The sequence below is a fragment of the Pseudophryne corroboree genome, chromosome 3 (genome assembly GCF_028390025.1).
Source record: "Pseudophryne corroboree isolate aPseCor3 chromosome 3, aPseCor3.hap2, whole genome shotgun sequence".
NCBI lineage: Eukaryota > Metazoa > Chordata > Amphibia > Anura > Myobatrachidae > Pseudophryne > Pseudophryne corroboree.
In genome coordinates, this window is record NC_086446.1 from 190,730,608 (window position 1) to 190,751,726 (window position 21,119).

Consider the following 21,119-nt stretch of genomic DNA (forward strand, 5'->3'; position numbering starts at 1 on the left):
ATTCAAGATGTTATATGGTATAATATAGTGGAAATATCTTAGAGGCTGGTACATTTTGGGCTGACAGTACCAACACAAGCATCCAGGTCCCGCCTCCAAACAAGTGCCGCCCCTAGGCGCGTGCCTCATGTGCCTGATGGAAAATTTGTCACTGATGCTGAGTAGTACTGCTTGGCTGCGAGGTGCCGAGGATAAATAAGTGTGGACCCCTATAGTTTATTAAAATTAATATTTGTCCCTTTACATGATAAAATTATCTGTACTACTTTTTTTTTTCTTCTTCCTATTTATGGCCAATTTATTATTTATATGTACCCCTTTATTATTAACATTATTATTACTCTTCGATAAATTATTAAAACTATTGTGTTCCTTTTATTAAAATTACTGTGTGCCCTTGTTACTGTTATTGTAATTATTATATGCACCCTATTTATAATTACGAGTGCCCTCTATATATTGTTATAATTGTTATGTTTATATTTATATTGTTATTGTTATATTATCTTTATTATTATATTTATTTTTTCAAACAGCCAATCAGGACAAGGTTTTTCAAAAGACTGCTAATGATTGGCTGATTGTTTATAAAGCAGAAAGGAGTGTGGCAAATCTTAACTTATTTATGTTTTGTCTGTTTTTTTCAGAATGGTATATTTGATAACATAGAATCACTATGGAAAATATGGAGATATAGGTGTATATGCAATTGCGGTCGAATTGCCGGCAAAGTCGAAAAACGGGGCATTTTCGACAAAAAAAACATGTCGAATTGGATTCGGCAATGCAATACAGTACTTTTCTACAAAAAAAAACGTCCGTTTCAGATTCGACTTTTTCAAATTCGACAGTTGTCAAATTCGACATGTCTGCACTGTTAAAAATGCGGCTTTTCGACAAAAGTATATTCAATTGAAGAATGTCGATTCGACAACAGTGCTTTTCGACAGTAATTTCGTCAATTTCATTCCGCCTCACTTTGCTGGCGGAATCTAATAAAAAAAATGTAAAACATGTTTTTTTGTGTGTTTTTTTTTTATTGCTAATAGCATATCTATTTATATTAGAAGGGATTATGTACTTGGTTTGTCTATTAGGAGACACAAGTATTATTTATAGATTTTTTTTAAAAGAATATTTTTTTTTTAACTGACTAAAATAGAGAGAGCATGGTTTTCAGTGGAAAGGGGTGGGAATGGGTTAAAATCACGAGAGAAAAATGCGTGGGATCCCCCCTCCTAAGCATAACCAGCCTCGGGCTCTTTGAGCCGGTCCTGGTTGTAAAAATACGGGGGGAAAATGGACAGGGGATCCCCCGTATTTTTAGAACCAGCACCGGGCTCTGCATCCGGTCCTGGTGCAAAAAATACGGGGGACAAAAAGCGTAGGGGTCCCCCGTATTTTTCGAACCAGCACCGGGCTCCACTAGCTGGAGAGATAATGCCACAGCCGGGGGACACTTTTATACCGGTCCCTGCGGCCGTGGCATTAAATCCCCAACTAGTCACCCCTGGCCGGGGTACCCTGGAGGAGTGGGGACCCCTTAAATAAAAGGGTCTCCCCCTCCAGCCACCCAAGGGCCAGGGGTGAAGCTCGAGGCTGTCCCCCCCATCCACGGGCTGCGGATGGGGGGCCGATAGCCTTGTGTAAAATCAAAGAATATTGTTTGTTGCATAAGAACTACAAGTCCCAGCAAACCTCCCCCGCAAGCTGGTACTTGGAGAACCACAACTACCAGCATGCGGGGGTAAAACGGGCCCGCTGGTACCTGTAGTTCTTCTGCAAAAAAATACCCAAATAAAAACAGGACACGCACACCTTGAAAGTAAAACTTTATTACATACATGCTGACACACACATACTTACCTATGTTCACACGCCGACTGTGTCCACGTCTCCAAGTCTGTCGACGTCTCCAAGTATCCGGGGTACCTGAAAATAAAATTATACTCACCTAAATCCAGTGTGTGACACCCAGTGCATGAAACCCCTGACAACGAGCAGGTAATTGAAAAGTAATTAGAAGCCTAACTGTAGGACTTAATGTGTAATGGGCATTACGGTGTGTGGTATAATGTATCACGGACATTGCGGTGTGTGTCATAATGTGTCACAGGCATTACGGTGTATGGTATACTATATCGCGGGCATTGTGATATGTGGTATAATGTCTCAGGGTCATTGCAGTGTGTGGCATAATGTATCACGGACATTGCGGTGTGTGTCATAATGTGTCAGGCATTACGGTGTGTGGTATACTATATCACGGGCATTGTGGTATGTGGTATAATGTCTCAGGGTCATTGCAGTGTGGCATAATACATAACGGGCATTGCGGTGTGTGGCATAGGGTATAACGGGCAGGGCATTGCGGTATGTGTCACAGGCATTACGGTGTATGGTATACTATATCACGGGCATTGTGGTATAATGTCTCAAGGTCATTGCAGTGTGTGGCATAATGTGTCACAGGCATTGTATGTGCTATAATGTATCGGGCATTGCAGTGTGTGGCATAATGTATCACGGACATTGCGGTGTGTGTCATAATGTGTCACAGGCATTACGGTGTATGGTATACTATATCGCGGGCATTGTGATATGTGGTATAATGTCTCAGGGTCATTGCAGTGTGTGGCATAATGTATCACGGACATTGCGGTGTGTGTCATAATGTGTCCGGCATTACGGTGTGTGGTATACTATATCACGGGCATTGTGGTATGTGGTATAATGTCTCAGGGTCATTGCAGTGTGGCATAATACATAACGGGCATTGCGGTGTGTGGCATAGGGTATAACGGGCAGGGCATTGCGGTATGTGTCACAGGCATTACGGTGTATGGTATACTATATCACGGGCATTGTGGTATAATGTCTCAAGGTCATTGCAGTGTGTGGCATAATGTGTCACAGGCATTGTATGTGCTATAATGTATCGGGCATTGCAGTATGTGGCATAATGTATACTGGGCATTACTATAAGGAGGAAAAATGACAAATAATGTAAGGGGCATGAATCAGGATTATTTTTCTCTCCTGTGGTGGCCAACGTATGGGCGTGCAGGTTGCAAAACTGGGGTATAAGGTAGTCTTTTCCTGCAATGCCACGCCCCTTTATGCGAAACCACGCCCATTCCAACGAACCCACGCCCCTTTTTGACGCGCGCGCCGCATATTTATCCCTTGGGGGAGAAAAATTTCTAGTTACGCCACTGGGGGGACCCCTTGATTTAAGGGGTCCCCACTCCTCCAGGGTACCCCGGCCAGGGGTGACTAGTTGGGGATTTAATGCCACGGCCGCAGGGACCGGTATAAAAGTGTCCCCCGGCTGTGGCTTTATCTCTCCAGCTAGTGGAGCCCGGTGCTGGTTCAAAAAATATACGGGGGACCCCTACGCTTCTTGTCCCCCGTATTTTTTGCACCAGGACCGGATGCAGAGCCCGGTGCTGGTTCTAAAAATACGGGGGATCCCCTGTCCATTTTCCCCCCGTATTTTTACAACCAGGACCGGCTCAAAGAGCCCGAGGCTGGTTATGCTTAGGAGGGGGACCCCACGCAATTTTTTTTCTGTGTTTTTTAACCATTTTTGCGCCGTCGGAAAAGTCGAATCCAGGACGCACTTATCCGTCAATTGGTCCGTTTTTCGACAGCGGGACTGTCGAATCCGTTTTTTATTGAATATGTCGAATTCCGGCACCCGCCGGCCAGAATTCGATGGTCGAATTGTGTCGAATTGAAAAACGGGCGAAAAAAAGCCGCAATTCGCCCGGAATTGCATATACCCCATAGAGTAATAATAGTAAGAATCAAAAGGGCACACATTAGTTTTCTAAAACTAGAGGATGTCAGTCTTTTTTTAGTTTTACCCAAGGGACTGATAATGTTTGGCAAATCACTGATTGATAAATTTGTTACATTCAGAGCACATTAAAAGCAACATTCTCTTTCTCTCTCTCTCAAAAGCTTGTGGAAAATGTAACCAAGTCACAGTGAATTATCCGCTTCCTGCATTGAAGTATGAAAAACATGCTTATTTTATATTGAAATACTTGCTGATATGTTTAAAACAGTGTATTGTCTGACATCACCAGGCATATTAGATACTTTATTGGTTCACGAGCATTCATAGAACTGTTACTGTTGCAGATATACAGAATGTATCCTAATTGCAGTACAGCGCTGCAGCTTGTTTACAGGGCCGAATTATAGGTAGGGCGACAGGGGCAGTTATCCCGAGCCCCACACATATTAGGGGCCCCCACACACAGTCCTCTGGCACTATTACACCCTCTTCCTCGGCGGCTCAGCTATTTCTTAACAGTAGCTGCCGAGGAGCTCCTCACTACAATCAGGAGCCGTTAGAGCACACTGGCACAGTGCCGGCTCAGCCCCTTCAGCGTTGCAGCGGACGACTCTGGTACAGTGGCCCAAATGTATGAAGCCTTAACAAGAGGGGTCTATTCATGAAGCAGTGAAAACAGTGGAGAAGTGAGCCTGTGGAGAAGTTGCCCATGGCAACCAATCAGCTGCTCGTACAATTGTATAGTATGCAAATTATAAATGTTACTTCAATGCTGATTGTTTATCATGGGCAACTTCTCCACTTGCTCACTTCTCAACACTTTTCACTACTTCATGAATAGATCCCAAAGTAGAGACGCATAAGGAGTGATAAATGACCAGCCAATCAGCTTCCTAACAGCCTATGACATGGCAGTTAGGAGCTGATTAGTTGGTAATTTATCACTCTTTGGGGGTGATTCAGACCTGATCGCAGGGCTGTGAACTTTGCTGTCTTGCGTTCAGACAGTCGCCGTCCCAGGGGGGGTGTAAATTCGCAGTGCAAGTGTGCGATCCCATGTGTACACCAAGCTGCAAAAATCCACTGAGTGCAGTCTCTGCGCAGCCCAGGACTTACTCCTACAGTGCGATCAGAACAGACTGGTCGGGGCCGGATCTGACGTCTGACACCCTTCCTGAAATCGCTTGGGAACGCCTGCGTTTTTCCGGACACTCCCAGTAAACGGTCAGTTAGCACCCACAAATGGCCTCTTCCTGTCAATCACCTTGCAAACGCCCGTGTAAATGAAATTTTCGCACCATCCTGTCATTGACCAGCGATGCCCGTTGTTGTTGTCCGACGCACACAGGTTTTGTTATCTTATTACCTGATTGCCCGCTGTGCGAAAATCACACAGCAGTGATCCTTATTACCTGATTGTCCGTTGTGCGAAAAATGCACAGCAGCGATCCATTTGTTACCTTATGACCTGATTGCCCACTGTGCGAAAAACGCACAGCAGTGATCAGGTCTGAATCAGGCCCTTTATCCGTCTCCACTTTATCTCTTGTATTAATATATTTGGGCCAGTGTCTCTCGTGATTTGCCGTTAGTATCCTGAGAGACCATAGGCACAGGCACCCCCTAATGCCTGGCACCCCCGCACACACGCCTTCTGCTGCGGCTGCCTCCGCCAGTTCCTGCCTCTGATGCTGAAGGGAGGAGAGCGCAGCACACGTCACTCCTGCCCATCACTGTCTCCGGCAGTAATTTAAAATGTCTCTCGGCTGTCAGCCAATCAGAGCTCGTGGACCGGCTCTTGATTGGCTGCCGGTCCGTGAGCTTTGATTGGCTGACAGCCAGGGACACTGTGAGTGAGGTGAGGCACAGGAGAGATGCGCGCTGCGCTCTCCTCCCCTCAGCGTCAGAGACGGGAATTGGCGGCAGCAGAGGAGGGTGAGCAGAGCACCGCTGTGGGCATTTGTATATCTGGCAGCACTGGTGGCATATACTGTATATATCTGGCAGCACTGGGGGCATATGTATCTGGCACTGCTAAGGTCATATGTATCTGGCACCGCTGGGGGCATTTGTGTATCTGGCAGCACTGGGGGCATATACTGTATGTATCTGGCAGCACTGGGGGCATATGTATCTGGCACCGCTGGGGGTATTTATTTATCTGGCGGCACTGGGGGCATATACTGTATGTATCTGGCACTGTTGGGGGCATATGTATCTGGTACCACTGGTGGCATTTGTTTATCTGGCAGCACTGGGGGCATATGTATCTGGCACCGCTGGGGGCATTCATGTATCTGACACCACTGGGGGCATTTATGTATCTGACACCGCTGGGGGCATTCATGTATCTGACACCTCAGGGGGCATTCATGTATCTGGTATCACTGGGGGCATTTATGTATCTGGCACCGCTGGGGGCATTCATGTATCTGGCACCGCTGGGGGCATATATTGTATGTATCTGGCACCGCTGGGGGCATTTATGTATCTGGCACCGCTGGGGGCATATGTGTATCTGGCACCACTGGGGGCATATATGTATCTGGCACCACAAGGGGCATATGTATTTGGCCCAGTAGGTGGTGCTAAACACACCCCTCTGTTGGTGCACCCCTAAGAAAATGTTCTGCGCACGCCTATGACAGAGACACTGTACCAGAGCTGCCACTGCAACACTAAAGGGGATGAGCCAGCACTATGTTAGTGTGCTCTACTGGCTCCCCACTCTTCCAGGTAATTCTCTGGTGGTGGAGGGGATGAGGGTGGGATGGGAGGTGCTACATGGGCTCCAGGTATCGCTGCAGTGGGTGGCTCAGCATACACAGGGGGGTTGCCATCAGTTTACTTAGTGGGGCCCCCCACAAGCCTTAATCCAGCCCTGCTTGTTTATGTCGTATGAGTTATCTCTTGAATTAAATATCTGGAAGTGAACTGCCACTGTAGTTTAACATGTAGACAATTTTGCTATAGGCTGTCTATTGTTCCGTATTTAGCTCCTATTGCTATGTCACCCAAGGGTGTGGTTCATTGGGTCAACCCTACCTAGGTCGAAAGTCATTAGGTCAACCACTATTGGTCGACAGTGACTAGGTTGACACCTGAAATTGATCTACACAGTCATCAGGTCGACATGGAAAAAGGTCAACAAAAGATTCTTTATTTTTTTGGTGTCGTTTTCTTCGTAAAGTAACCGGGAACCCCAATTAGTGCACCATGCTTCGGCCAAAGTGCCTCGCTCCGCTACCGCTGTGCTCGGCACAGGTTACTATTTCCAATTGTAGTCCAAGTGGATCAAAAAGTATGAAAAAGCACACAAAAAAAGTGAAAAACTCATGTCGTCAGTTTCATGTGTTGACTTTTGCCATGTCGACATAATGACCACGTCGACCTAAAGCATGTCGACCAATAGTGGTTGACATAATGACTGTCGACTTAAGTGTAGTCGACCTAAAGACTGGATATCGTCACCCAACTGGTAAATTTGGTCACAAATATGTGGCAGTAGAGTGGATAATTGTAAGCTTGTGCATAGATTGAAAGATTGCTAAACTAAAGGCCCATACACACCAGGCGATTTTGAGATCAAAGTAGCTCACTTTTGGTGTTTTGAGCTACTTTGAGCTCAAAATCGCCTAATATGTATGGCCGGGCGATGAGAGGTGAGTGCTCTCCCGCATCATCGCCAGCCGTCGGCCTGTTTTACCGGCTGAGTGAACCACTTTCTACAGTCTCCTACTGTTGAAAGTGGTTCACTCCCGTGAACATCGCTGGGCCGAGTGAAAATCGCTCAGTGTGTATGCACTGTGCGATCTTCCGGCAGCGATTATCCCATCATCTCTCTGCATACACACTGGACAAAAACACCCAGTCTGTATGTACCTTTAGCTTGTTGTTTAGTGCAATGGAACATGAAGGTGCTATATAATTATCTGTTCTTTAGCAAATAAAAAAATAAATAAATGACAGGCCAAATCAGCACATCCCAATGTTTCTTGTAGTCTTATAATGCTTAGACTGGCTGACCTTATAATAGTTACACAACATTAATTGCCCTCTCTTATCACGTTTAACATTTACAGGCCCTTTTAATCGAGTAATTTGGGATTACTGTCCTATTGTAGTCATTTGTAGTAGTGACAGTGAATGCTGTATACCTCCATTTGTCTGTTGAGCATTATAGCAGAGATTAGAAGGATGTTGGGTGCCCTTGTGTTATAAGTATGAAGTTGGCTTCTCCTAAAATGGGGGCCAAACCTTTTTTGCAAGCCCTACTCTGACTGGCAGGGATGGATCGGCCATTTGGCACTTTTGGCAAATGGCAGAATGGCTGATGCCCTGACATGCAGGTGTGGCCCGAAAGCATGCCCAAGCAGTTCTGCCGGCATGCAGAGTGACAGGGCATGCCGCAAGATGACGCCCAGTATGGTGTGGCAATGCCCCTTTTCTGCTTGCAGAGAGGTATTTTGAGGCTAAAATATGTGGTGGAGGAACGTGATGCGGTCAATATACCGCCTGTCAGGATTCCGACAGGAGTGTAAATGCCGATGCCCGGAATCCCGACAGAAGCTCGGTAATCCTCCTCAGGTGGTGGTCCATGCCACCACCCGAGGGGAAATAGAATAGTGTGGTGAACAAAGCTCGCCACTGGGCCCAAACCGTGGTGAGCGCAGCGAGCCCGCGAGGGGACTTGCTGCCGGGATTACGCCTGCCGGGATTATGGCATCAATCTCCTGACCACCGGGATCCTGATCACCGGGATCCCATACTGAATCCGGAGGAACACCACAACTTTGTCCTGATTATAACAATTTTGAGGGATCCCATGCTTACCAATGCCCACCTACCACCCCTGATTTAGAGTTAGCTCTGGTTACTATTTGGGGGAACCCAAGCTTTTTTTAAGATTTGTTTATCTTTTTAGAAAAAAATACAAAGAACAGTGCTGCATGTATTTTCAGGATACGTGCAGCAGATTAGAAGCACTGCAGTTGTGCGATTGGTCGGGCATTTTTAAACAGACAGGCATTGACTGCGAGTTTAGAAGGTCAAAATGACCTTGAGTACATTTATTGGTTTTGAGCTCAAACCGGCTGTCAGTACCGATGGCTTCAGTGCAACAACAAAGCTTTGCAAGTTTTACCCAAGTCTGTCTTTTCTTTGAGCCATGTCAAGCCACCAATACTTAAGATGGGAACACACCTAAGCAATTAGGGGCCTGATAACTGCGTAGGTATGTATGCAGGACGGCGTTAAATGCTCCTTCAATGGTCAGATCGTGAGATCTTGATTTTTAGTCCTGCTTAAAAATTCCAATCTCTGACGAAAGCACATAGGCTCTCATTCCGAGTTGTTCGCTCGTTAGTGGTTTTCGCAACGGAGCATGCGCAATGTTCGCAGAGCGCATGCGCTTAGTTATTTTACTCAAAAGTTAGGTATTTTACTCACGGCATAACGAGGAATTTTCATCGTTATGGTGATCGGAGTGTGATTGACAGGAAGTGGGTGTTTCTGGGCGGAAACTGGCCGTTTTATGGGTGTGTGCTGAAAAACGCTGCCGTTTCTGGGAAAAACGCGGGAGTGGCTGGAGAAACGGGGGAGTGTCTGGGTGAACGCTGGGTGTGTTTGTGACGTCAAACCAGGAACGAAACTGACTGAACTGATCGCAGTGGCAGAGTAAGTCCCGAGCTACTCAGAAACTGCAAAGAAATTTCTATTTGCAATTATGCGAATCTTTCGTTCGCAATTCTGCTAAGCTAAGATTCACTCCCAGTAGGCGGCGGCTTAGCGTGTGCAAAGCTGCTAAAAGCAGCTAGCGAGCGAACAACTCGGAATGAGGGCCATACAGAGCTAAATATACTGTAGCTTAGAGTGTACAGGGCACATACTGATCAGAAAAATTCTGTGAGGATCAGAGTGTTTATTGGATCTGCAGAGTGATCTGCCAAAGTATGTTCCCATTGTTTTGTATGCTCAGACCGTACCTTTTCCCAATGCTTCAAAAACTTTCTGGGCCCTTTTTGTTTACGCTGCAGAAAGTGTTATCCTGCTGCAGACAGTTGTAGTGTGTTTGGATGCTCCTGCTGTTCTACCTTTGAATTTGACTATAGATCAAGGTATAAATAGACCAGTCTGTCTCTTTCCAATTTGCAAAAACAAATTCATTAGAGGTAAATTGATCACTTAATTAGGTCTGCTGCTAACAAAGATGACTTACTGGGCATGTAGGAACATGTAGAAGGTTTTGTAGTAGTACATACTGTAAAAATCACATCCATCCATTAGCTTCAATACATCCAGTGGAATAAAACTGAGAAGAATTGCTGTTTTTATCATAAAAAGGAATATTTAGGTGCTGACTCTGCAAAGCAGCGAGTGATCTCTGAATAGACACCTTGCACACACGCACGGTATCTATTCAGTGCGGTGAGGGGAGCAGGGGACTGGCCAGCTGCTAGGGGAGCACTGGGCATGCCCCCAAAAGGCTGTAAAATGAGTCCGTTTGGCGAGGTCACACCCATCCGAACCGAGGCCACGGCCTTTCCCGGATTGCCACGCGGCTACGCCACGCAAGAGTCCCGACTCCTCTCCAAGGAAAGTTGGGAGGTATGTGTATGCCCAGCTCTGCATAGCCCGCAGTACCAGCCACACAAGAGTGCCTCATTACAACCCAGTTATGCTGCTTCAGTCCCAAGTGGAGAGGTGTTTGGTTTGTGAATAGCTCTGCAGCACCCCTAATTGCATACACTTGGGTTTGAAGCAGAGCGTAAAACGCACAACATACACTCCACAAATGGATTTGCATTCATCTCTGTATCAACAGTATGTAACATGATGGAAGTCAGGAGCTATTGGAGACATCTACTGCTTTCCATTTGGCAGCATTGATAAGTTATACATTTCCCAGTGATGTTATACATTTCCCAATGTAAGCAGAGGAATGACTTAACTCATTGGTCATATCATGTAACAACATGGGGGCCAATTTATCATTGAACGCTTATTCAATACGATCTGGGAGCGATGTTAGCACCTAGAATTGCATTGCAATATGTGGTCATATCTGCTAGATGTATAATGCAGCACAGGCAGGGACAGGTTCTCCGAAAAGAGCCCGTCCCTGCGATGTGCCGAGTGTGGTGCCAGGGCTACTGCGCATGTGTGGTCCCGCTGACCGCATGAATGAGGTGAGTAGCCCATATGCTACAATGCTGCGGGGGTCAGTATCAGGAATGCTTAGCATTCTGGATATTGACACATCATATATCACATACAAAAAAAATTGGGGTTTTCAGATAAATAACCATAAATATTTTGTTATAAATTAGCCCTATGGTATTTTCTGTAATTTCAACTCACAGAGCAGGTCTAACAGAATGTGTTTTTAAAATAACAAAACTAAACTGTACGTTGCATTAAAGAAAAGAGAGAGCATTGGCACTGACCTTTACCTGTGAAAGGAGCATTTTCCTAAGCACTCCTGGACATTGCCCCAATGCAAACAGAGAAAATAACTTTTGTGCACTCAGCAAGATTATGCTGCCCATGCAGAGTCAGGTATGGCAGCTCAGATAAATTGGACTGAACTGGAGTGATAGTTATTATTTTGAAATGGTTGATGATACCATGCATTTATTTATTACCAGTTATTTATATAGCGCACACATAATCTGGAGCGCTTTACAGGGAATATTTGGTCATTCACATCAGTCCCTGCCCCAGTGGAGCTTACACTCTATGGTGGTCATTCCGAGTTGTTCGCTAGCTGCATTTGTTCGCTGTGCAGCGATGATGCAAAAAAACGGCACTTCTGCGCATGCGTATGCGGCGCAATGCGCACGCGCAGTGTACTATTACAACGAACGATGTGGTTTCACACAGGGTCTAGCGAAGCTTTTCAGTCACACTGCTGGCCGCAGAGTGATTGACATGAAGTGGGCGTTTCTGGGTGTCAACTGACCGTTTTCAGGGAGTGTTCAGAAAAACACAGGCGTGGCTGGGCGAACGCAGGGTGTGTTTGTGATGTCAAAACAGGAACTAAACAGTCTGAAGTGATCGCAAGCACTGAGTAGGTTTAGAGCTACTCAGAAACTGCACAAAAAAAAATTGTAGCCACTCTGCGATCCTTTCGTTCGCACTTCTGCTAAGCTAATATATACACCCAGCGGGGAGGCGGCATAGCGTTTGCACGGCTGCTAAAAACTGCTAGCGAGGGAACAACTCAGAATGACCACCTATATTCCCTACCACATGAACACACACAAACATTCATGTTAGGGTTAATTTTTGTTGGGATCCAATAAACCTACCAGTATATTTTTGGATTGTGGGAGGAAACCGGAGCACCCGGAGGAAACCCACGCAAGTACAGGGAGAATATACAAACTCCACACAGTTAGGGCCATGGTGGGAAACGAACCCATGACCTCAGTGCTGTGAGGCAGTAATACTAACCATTACACCATCCGTACTGCCCAATGCATGGGTCTTCTCATCTGATCAGATTTTCCATCATGTCAGTTTTTGATATTTGCCCTTTTTTCCCACTTATTAATTTAATATTATAATTATTAGTCAGCTGTAGAGTTGATGTTCCTACTGCTAAAACTTTTAATTTGACTAAAGAGACTATAAAAAAGAAGGGATCCTGTCTTTAGGTCGACCACTATTGGTCGACATGGTCTATAGGTCGACATGGTCACTAGGTTGACATGACAAAGGTCGACACATGAAAAGGTTGCCATGCTATTTTCTATTTATTTATTTTTGTATTTTTTTTTTTTCCATTTTCATACTTTCCGATCCACGTGGACTATGACTGGGAATAGTAACCTTGCCTGAAGCGTGGTGAGGGGATACAGTGCACTCTCTGTGGCTCCTGGTCACTTTACGTAGAAAACGACACAAAAAACCCCAACTCATGTTGACCTTTTTTCTATTTCGACATAATGACTGTGTCAACCTATTTCAGGTGTCGACCTATAGTGGTTGACCTAATAACTGTCGACCCTATGATCCACACCCAAAAAAAAAAAGACTATAAAAAGACATTATACACTGACAAAACTGTGCTTATATAACAAGGTCTATATAATCTGAAATATTTAATGTTTTCTTACGGCATGGGATTCTCTTCAATATTGAATATTTATGTATATATGTGACTCGTGTAAAAAGGATGCTGTTAATATAACGCCTGTCGGGATCCCGGCCTTCACGATACCGACGCAAGCACTAATGGTTGGAAAATAGTCCCCTCATGTAGGATTTAGATGCCCAGATTAATATGGTTTATGTCTGATGTTTGGTAATGTTTGACAAGTGGTACCATGTACATCATTGATGTCCAGCCTAGAAAACAATCAGAGCTGTAACATGTTAGCAAACCCTGGATCACCACAAGAATGTGATTATCTATACATCTGAATTTTCCATGAGACAAGATGCATTTACAGTATTTTACTGCTTAGCTGTTTTCTTATAGTCTTGTTGTAATGAAAAGTGTATGTTCTGCAACTCTGTGTATTGAATTTGGTTTCAAATGTGACTGACAGACACTGGCATAGAACTGCCAGGCGCCACTAGACATGTCCTCAATTGATGGATCTTGTCTTACATGAATGCTGAGTGGGGACCAAACCCAACACACTGCCTGGAACCGTTGATGCATAAGATCTGGGCATGTGATAAAATGTTGATGGCATCTTGAGTCTTACATTAGCATTTGTAAATAGCAGTTTGTTTTATTAATCCTTATCGTCTGACAGAGACTAACAGTTATAATGACCTAACATAGTGTCGTTTTGTGCTATTTCTTTCTTATTTTCTGCCATCTTAACTTCCTCTCTAGCTGTGTCAGACTATTCAGATGTGTATTGAATTGACAGAGTCTATGGAGAGGTCTCAGGGTCTCCTCAGTTGTGTATTGCTGGGATAATAACAAAAGACAGGTACAGGGAAGGGGAGGTTAAGGTGTCACCTTTGTACATTTTAATGACTGAGTTGTCAGTGGATATGTACCACCTCACATATGCATATTTTAGGAAGAGGAGGGAATGTATAAAAGCAGAAGTGACCTCCTTGTGTCAAATAAAGTGAGACCATCATCCAGACCACATCTGCTGAGACCAAGATGACAGAACTGGGGAGGAAAATGAAAGGTAAATGGCACATTTAAATCATTGTCTTCCTAGACTATGACAAGGGACTATGGGCCTAATTCTGAGTTGATCGCAGCAGAAAATTTGTTAGCAGTTGGGCAGAACCATGTGCACTGCAGGAGAGGCAGATATAACATGTGCAGAGAGAGTTAGATTTGGGTGTGGTGTGTTCAATCTGCAATCTAAATTGCAGTGTAAAAATAAAGCAGCCAGTATTTACCCTGCACAGAAACAAAATAACCCATCCAAATCTAACTCTATCTGCAAATGTTATATCTGCCACACCTGCAGTGCACATGGTTTTGCCCAACTGCTAACAAATTTGCCACTGTGATCAACTCTGAATTAGCCCCTATAAGTTATATGTTACTTTAAGGTGGTTCAATACTTGTAGTTTTTTTTTTTTCCTTCAGAAAATCCAAACCCCGATTAACTCCATTGTAATATTCCAGTTGTGTGTGTGCATTATATATTTTTATGGAACAAGTAATGTGTAATCTCCAACAATCTAACAAGTGTATAGATATTCTGAGGCTGTGCTCTCCAGCTTCTGTGGGACTATACATTTCAGCATGTTCTACCACAGCAGGACATGCTGCCCTCATGTTTTATTTATACTTTTGGCAGATCAAGCAAATTTACATTTCTGTATATAAGGAATTTTAGTTTATACATGTTAACTTTTGTGGATGTTGTATAAAGTTTGTTGCTATACTGTAAGTGGATATTTTATATTGCTGTATTGTATATTCATTATGTAATATGGTGTTTGTTTTATTGCAGATGTGCAAGTGACTGGATCCCGGTCCATCAGCGGCAAGGTCAGGAGGAGGCGCACAGTGTTCAGCCGATTCCACTTGGATTTATTACTTAAAACTTTTGAATCAAACCCTTATCCAGGCATCTCACTGAGGGAGAAGCTGTCCCATCTCACAGGGGTGCATGAATCCAGAATCCAGGTCTGGTTCCAGAACAGAAGAGCCAGGAAGAATAAAAAGAAGGAGCCAGAAGAGGAGAATTCTCCTGAACACATGGAATGGCGGCAGTGTGTCCAGCTCCCTCAGCTCAGTGAGACCCAGCATAAAAGAGAAGTCTATCAAATAGGACACGCTGAAAAACATGGACACATTCACAACAACTATGCATTTCCTTTCCATCCGCTGAGCCACTTACATATGAGCGGTGTTGTCGGTCCCCAAAATCACAATTATGGGTGGCCAAAACATTGCCAAGCAACAACTAAAGTCGTATCTGTAGACCCTACTGCACGGCATTACTATCCGCATATGCAGCATGGTTCCAGCAGTCACCTACAACAGCCCACCTTCTGTTCTGATTACTCTACAGACTCTACAGACTTTGCCAACTCACCGAGACCTGTTGTTGGTGTAACACAGGAATTGTCCTTACAGGACATCTTGGAAGAGTTCCAGCCATGCTGGGCAGATGTCGCCAACACCTTCTCCGATCTTACCAGTGACCTGGGCTAATGATTTCCTTATTCACTGACATCTTTCTTCTTGTTCCTGCCATTCGCCATCTGAGCAATAACTGGTTATATACGTGTAAGGGACCCGGGAGACATGACTGCCCACTGAGCATTACGTTCTAGTGATATGGATGTGAATTTTGTCATGCAATAAGCATAATATATTATAGAGGATGGTGACACTTATTACATTGTCCTAGTATACGCAAGTATACCTAGCCAATAAAGCTGATTCTAATTCTAAATTCTGATTTGTTGACAGAGACCATAGGATTGTAGCTATATTGCTGCGTAAAAGTCTGTAATATTAACAATGCATGCTTTTTTTTTTCTTTTCTTCATTATTTGTACTGTATCCCTTCCTCATCCTTTTTGCACCACTAACAATAATACTTGTACTGTAAACCTTGTTAATAAAATGTTTAAACAATTATGAATCTTTTTTAGAAGGTTACTCAAAACATAGGTGTTTGCATACTATAGGTATATCACTAAGCACTTAATTAGAAAATAGCAAATACGTAATGTCCTCTCTTTATAGTAACCGCCACAAAAATCTTCTGCCAAATATCACTACTGCTCTAAAGAGGATCAAAGTTAAAACAAAACAATAAGCTGTAATAAATGTGGTAATTAATTTAACTAACAGCCAGATCTGTGAGAAGGTCCAGACAGCATTTCCCCATTTTGCATTCTCAGCAGACATGTGAATATATAATCCAGACAGGACAATAAATATTTGCTGTACACCGGCATTGCCTTAAAGACAGAAGGTGTGAAGTGTGTGGGGCTATATAAATTATAACAGATTATACTGAGCCCATTAGCTAAACTGTCCCTGCCCTAATTAACTGTTCCACTGATGGAGGTAATGTGGTAAAAAAAAATCAAAGCAACATCTATGCACGTATTTTATTTACATTACTTTTTTACCTGATTTCAGGGTTGCTTTTATTATATGTTGTTTTTTTTGTTATAATACTCTTAACACAGGAACTGATGGCACGGAGCCACAGATCTCTGTCCAATAATGGTCCCTGTTAAGGGGAGTACACACTAGGTGATTTCAGACTATAAAATAAACGATAACAACATAAATGTCGTTATCGTTTATTTTTAAGCTGAAATCGTCCAGTAGGTATGAGGTTAATATTGGTGACCAATGAACGATACGCGCTCCCACGCGCCATTCAGCGATCACCAATATTGAGCTGACATGCAGCTCAACCCGTCAATGTTGGGGCTTATCAGCTGGATGTATCATCCAGCACATGCAGGGACAAGTGTTCCGAAAGGAGCCTGTCTCTGTCTGCACTGTGCTGTGACGGCAGCCGTGGGGGAGAGGGATCTGCGCATGTGCGCAGGGGCGTAGCCAGAGAGGAGGAGGCCCATGTACAGGCTCCATCAGGGCCCCTCCTCTCTAGCCGGTGGCAGTGCTGTGACTCTGGTCACTAGGGTCCCTAGGGAACCCTAGCGTTGTCCCAGAGCCTAGAGTGCATGCGCAAATCACCAGGGAAATGGCACCGCAACATTTTTCCAGCTATTTCAACAGCGCTGCAGCTGTGCCGCGGGACGCCGGAGGGTAAGTATTTAAATTAATGGGTGCAGGGTATGCGGTGTGGGCACCCCTGTACCCCCGAAGGCCCACAATGCACCCATTATAAATACGCCAGTGCATGTGCCGTCAGACAGACCGCACAAGCACTGAGGCCACTTCTGGGGAGGGTTCCGGGGGAATCCTCTGCCTGCTACTAATGCAATCTGTAGCCCATAGGCTGTTTCAAATATTGGTACATCTGGCAGCATCACATCCCCGATAGAAACCTATGAGCGATGTGGCCAGCAATTGAGGTGTTTTCAGGGATATAGCCACAATTATGGAATGTTAAATGGGCACCTAAGGAACCTATCAATTTAAAGAGGTGCCCCCCCTCATTCTAAAATGGGTGCCCCTGATTTCATGGATGCCAAGTTGTGACCTTCCCCCATCCCTAGACTCCATGCTTTTCTGTACTGCAAAGGGATTTGCCTGGTGATCACGCTGATCACCAGGCAATAATCTCTATGCTGATCACCAGGCAATAATCTCTATGCTGATCACCAGGCAATAATCTCTATGTGGCAATACTTTTAAAAAATAAAATATTGGTGATTAGTGCCAGTGGGGATGAGGTAAGTCACTGGGAGTCAATTTGCCACGGATGGTGAGTGGGGTTCATTACCATCTACAGTTTTAAGGTATAAGTGGATGACAAGCCCCACTTGTCCTCTACAGTGAAAGGGTTAATACTCCTTAGAGTATCAGTAACAGCTAACGTGTTTAAAATGAACAAATTGTAAAATACATATACTGGTGGGTCCTGCAGTAAAGTGCACTTGTTAATAGTGTAAATAATCAATATCAGAAAATCAAAATAAAATACACTGAAAACTTTATAGTACAACCATATTAAAAATACAGATTAAATGAATAGCATATAAACTTAAAACAATAAGAAAAAACAAAATAAGATGAGAATTTATAGTCAATAATAAACCCACTCTGTGGTGTCACAAAGTGACATGTTTCACAATCCTCTTTTACTTGGGCTAAGACTAACCCTATCCCTAAACCCTGCACCTAAGCCTAACTCCATACCTCCCAACTGTTCCGATTTCAGTGGAACAGTCTCTCTATTCGGACATTGGGGGTCATTCCGACCCGTTCACACACTGCTGTTTGTCGCAGCGGTGCGAACGGGTCGGTTCTACACATACGCGGCGACCGCATTGCGCAGGTGTGCCGGCAGTGATGCTACTAACAACAAAAGCAGTCGCAGCGGCAACCGCAAGAAGATTAACAGGAGGAAGGCGTTCTGGGGCGTCAACTGACCGTTTTCCGGGAGTGGTTCGTCGAACGCAGGCATGTCCAGGCATTTGGAGGGCGGATGTCTGACGTCAATTCCGGGACCTGCATTGCTGGAACGATCGCACAGGGTAAGTAACTCTTACCCTGGTCTTCTTTTACAGGAAACTTTTTTTGCATAACAGGGCTGCACAAACATTCGCAGCCCTGCTATGCAGAAATACACTTGCCCATAGGCGGCGTCTAGTTGATCTCACGGGCAGCAAAAAGTTGCTACATGCGATCATCTCGGAATGCCCCCCACTGTTCTGCTGTCCCACCCTTGGGTTGCATGCGCACGGCAGAGGTGCAGAGGGCTGCTCAGGGAGCGCTGGGCACGCCCCCAACCGGCTGGAAAATGGGTCAGTTTGTTCAGGCCACGCCCACTCAGGTGAGGCAACGTCCTTCCCAACCGAGGCCATGCCCCTTTCCGATTTCCTTCACACAAAAGTTGGGAGGTATGTAACCCTAACGCTCATGTCGACATTTTCACTGTTGACATTCTAACCATGTTGACATAATATTGACATGCTGGTGTCGACATTAGGGATGTCATTATAATGATTGTTGACTATATGACTGCATACCTGCATCACAACTTAATTCACTCATTAAATTAACTAGGCCTGGGCTGAGGCGGGACTCTGAAGGATTGACTCAATAATATTATTAAACATACAAGGCACACTATACCAATATTCATGCAGTACCAACATATATAGGAGTGCCAAAATGATATGATATCGTGGGCTCCTCCAACCTAAAAACGTTCTGGTGCCCCCGAGTACGGTAAATATAAGGATTTTTTTGTATAGTTTTCTAACAATATCTATTTCACACACCTCTCTTTTGTTTCTCATGCATTATGTTCTGGTGTGGCAACACGAATGGTTGGTTTAATTGGACAAGATATGGGCATTCCGAACTCACACTGAGTGCTGGATTACTATTAAATCACATTGAGTTCCAGCCAAGGTTGGACTGGCCCACAGGGGGTACAGGGGAAACCACTGTGGGCCCTACTGCATGGGGGACCACCCCCTCCTCTAGGGATCAGGTTCCAGACTGTGCTGATACTAATCATGTACATTATCATGCATGCACTCCAGTATTTACTGTATATATTTATCTAGGAGACCAACCCATGCAAAATGAATAAGCAAACCAATGTGGCGGCTGGGCACACCCCTTCTAGAGACTGGCCACATACCTAAACATGGACCTCTACCACTGTATTCCCCCGGTGGGCCCTACATGCCCCAGTCCGACACTGGTTCCAGCGGAACTAAACACAGTACCCCAGAGTTGTCAGACTCTAGTCACGTGTTTGAAAATGCCTAATAATAGGGAGATGGATTATTGGGTACTGTCACACTCTATGGTATTATTGCCGTGTGTAACCATCTTTATCAGTGCAGGCACCTACATTGTGAGATCACAGCACATTCTGGGGGAAATAGGAGGCCGCTCACAGCTCATTACCAACAAATAAACACAATAAAGCTAGTCAGATCTACTAGAACTTGTAATGACAAAAATATACGCTATATATGCTGGCAGAATATAAATCCTGTGGGTTGTGGTATTTTCTGAATTAGAGGGAGGCATTACTACATGATATATCCATGGGCAGTATGCCGAATGTCGGGATCCCGGCGCACAGTATAACGGTGCCGGAATCCCGACACCCGGCATACCGACAGGTATTCTCCCTCGTGGGGGTCCACGACCCCCCTGGAGGGAGAATAAAATAGTGTGGCGCGCGCCACCGTGCCCGCAGCGTGGCAGGCGCAGCGAGCCCGCAAGGGGCTCTTTTGCGCTCGCCACGCTGTCGGTATGCCGGTGGTCGGGCTCCCGGCGCCGGTATGTTGGTCGCCGGGAGCCCGGCCACCGGCATACCATACTATACCCATCTATACTGGCTGCAGAGTGTACAATGCACACGGGACCCTGGGTCCAGGGATGTCCAGACTGCACCCACTCTCCTGTGTTGGCACCACAGATATAACCAGAAAAACGGCATTACCACAATACATGTGAATCTCAATATATATTAAAAAGATATGTGTCATAGCAGCCCTCTTAGTTCTCTAATATTCTATGTACTGTGATGTGCCTGTATGCAGCAATATGTGGAAATCGCAACGTTGTGGAGCTTGAGACCAGTAAGCACACCCCTTTTAGATAGAATTGCCTATATACTGTAAACCTATGGACTTATTTTTGCCCCCCCCCCAAAAAAAAAAAAAATGGAGAGGGATCAGCGGCCTGCAATCAAATCGCGGTACTTGATATATTCCGTCCATGTACTATGGCCCTCATTCCGAGTTGTTCGCTCGGTATTTTTCATCGCATCGCAGTGAAAATCCGCCTAGTACGCATGCGCAATGTTCGCACTGCGACTGCGCCAAGTAACTTTACTATGAAGAAAGTATTTTTACTCACGGCTTTTTCTTCGCTCCGGCGATCGTAATGTGATTGACAGGAAATGGGTGTTACTGGGCGGAAACACGGCGTTTCAGGGGCGTGTGGCTGAAAACGCTACCGTTTCCGGAAAAAACGCAGGAGTGGCCGGAGAAACGGTGGGAGTGCCTGGGCGAACGCTGGGTGTGTTTGTGACGTCAACCAGGAACGACAAGCACTGAAATGATCGCACAGGCAGAGTAAGTCTGGAGCTACTCTGAAACTGCTAAGTAGTTAGTAATCGCAATATTGCGAATACATCGGTCGCAATTTTAAGAAGCTAAGATTCACTCCCAGTAGGCGGCGGCTTAGCGTGTG

General features: G+C 44.9%; 1 protein-coding gene across 1 annotated transcript in view; it reads left to right on the plus strand.

Annotated features, from left to right (window-relative positions):
- The window catches only part of LOC135057228 (uncharacterized), a gene marked incomplete at its 5' end in the record, with an annotated part of 32,269 nt that extends 16,814 nt beyond the window's left edge, over positions 1-15,455 (plus strand). The window contains one exon of the mRNA XM_063963123.1: positions 14,749-15,455. Within this exon, the coding sequence (XP_063819193.1) occupies positions 14,749-15,455 (707 nt within the window). The remainder of the gene's footprint in view (positions 1-14,748) is intronic.
- Between the last annotated feature and the right edge of the window lie 5,664 nt (positions 15,456-21,119).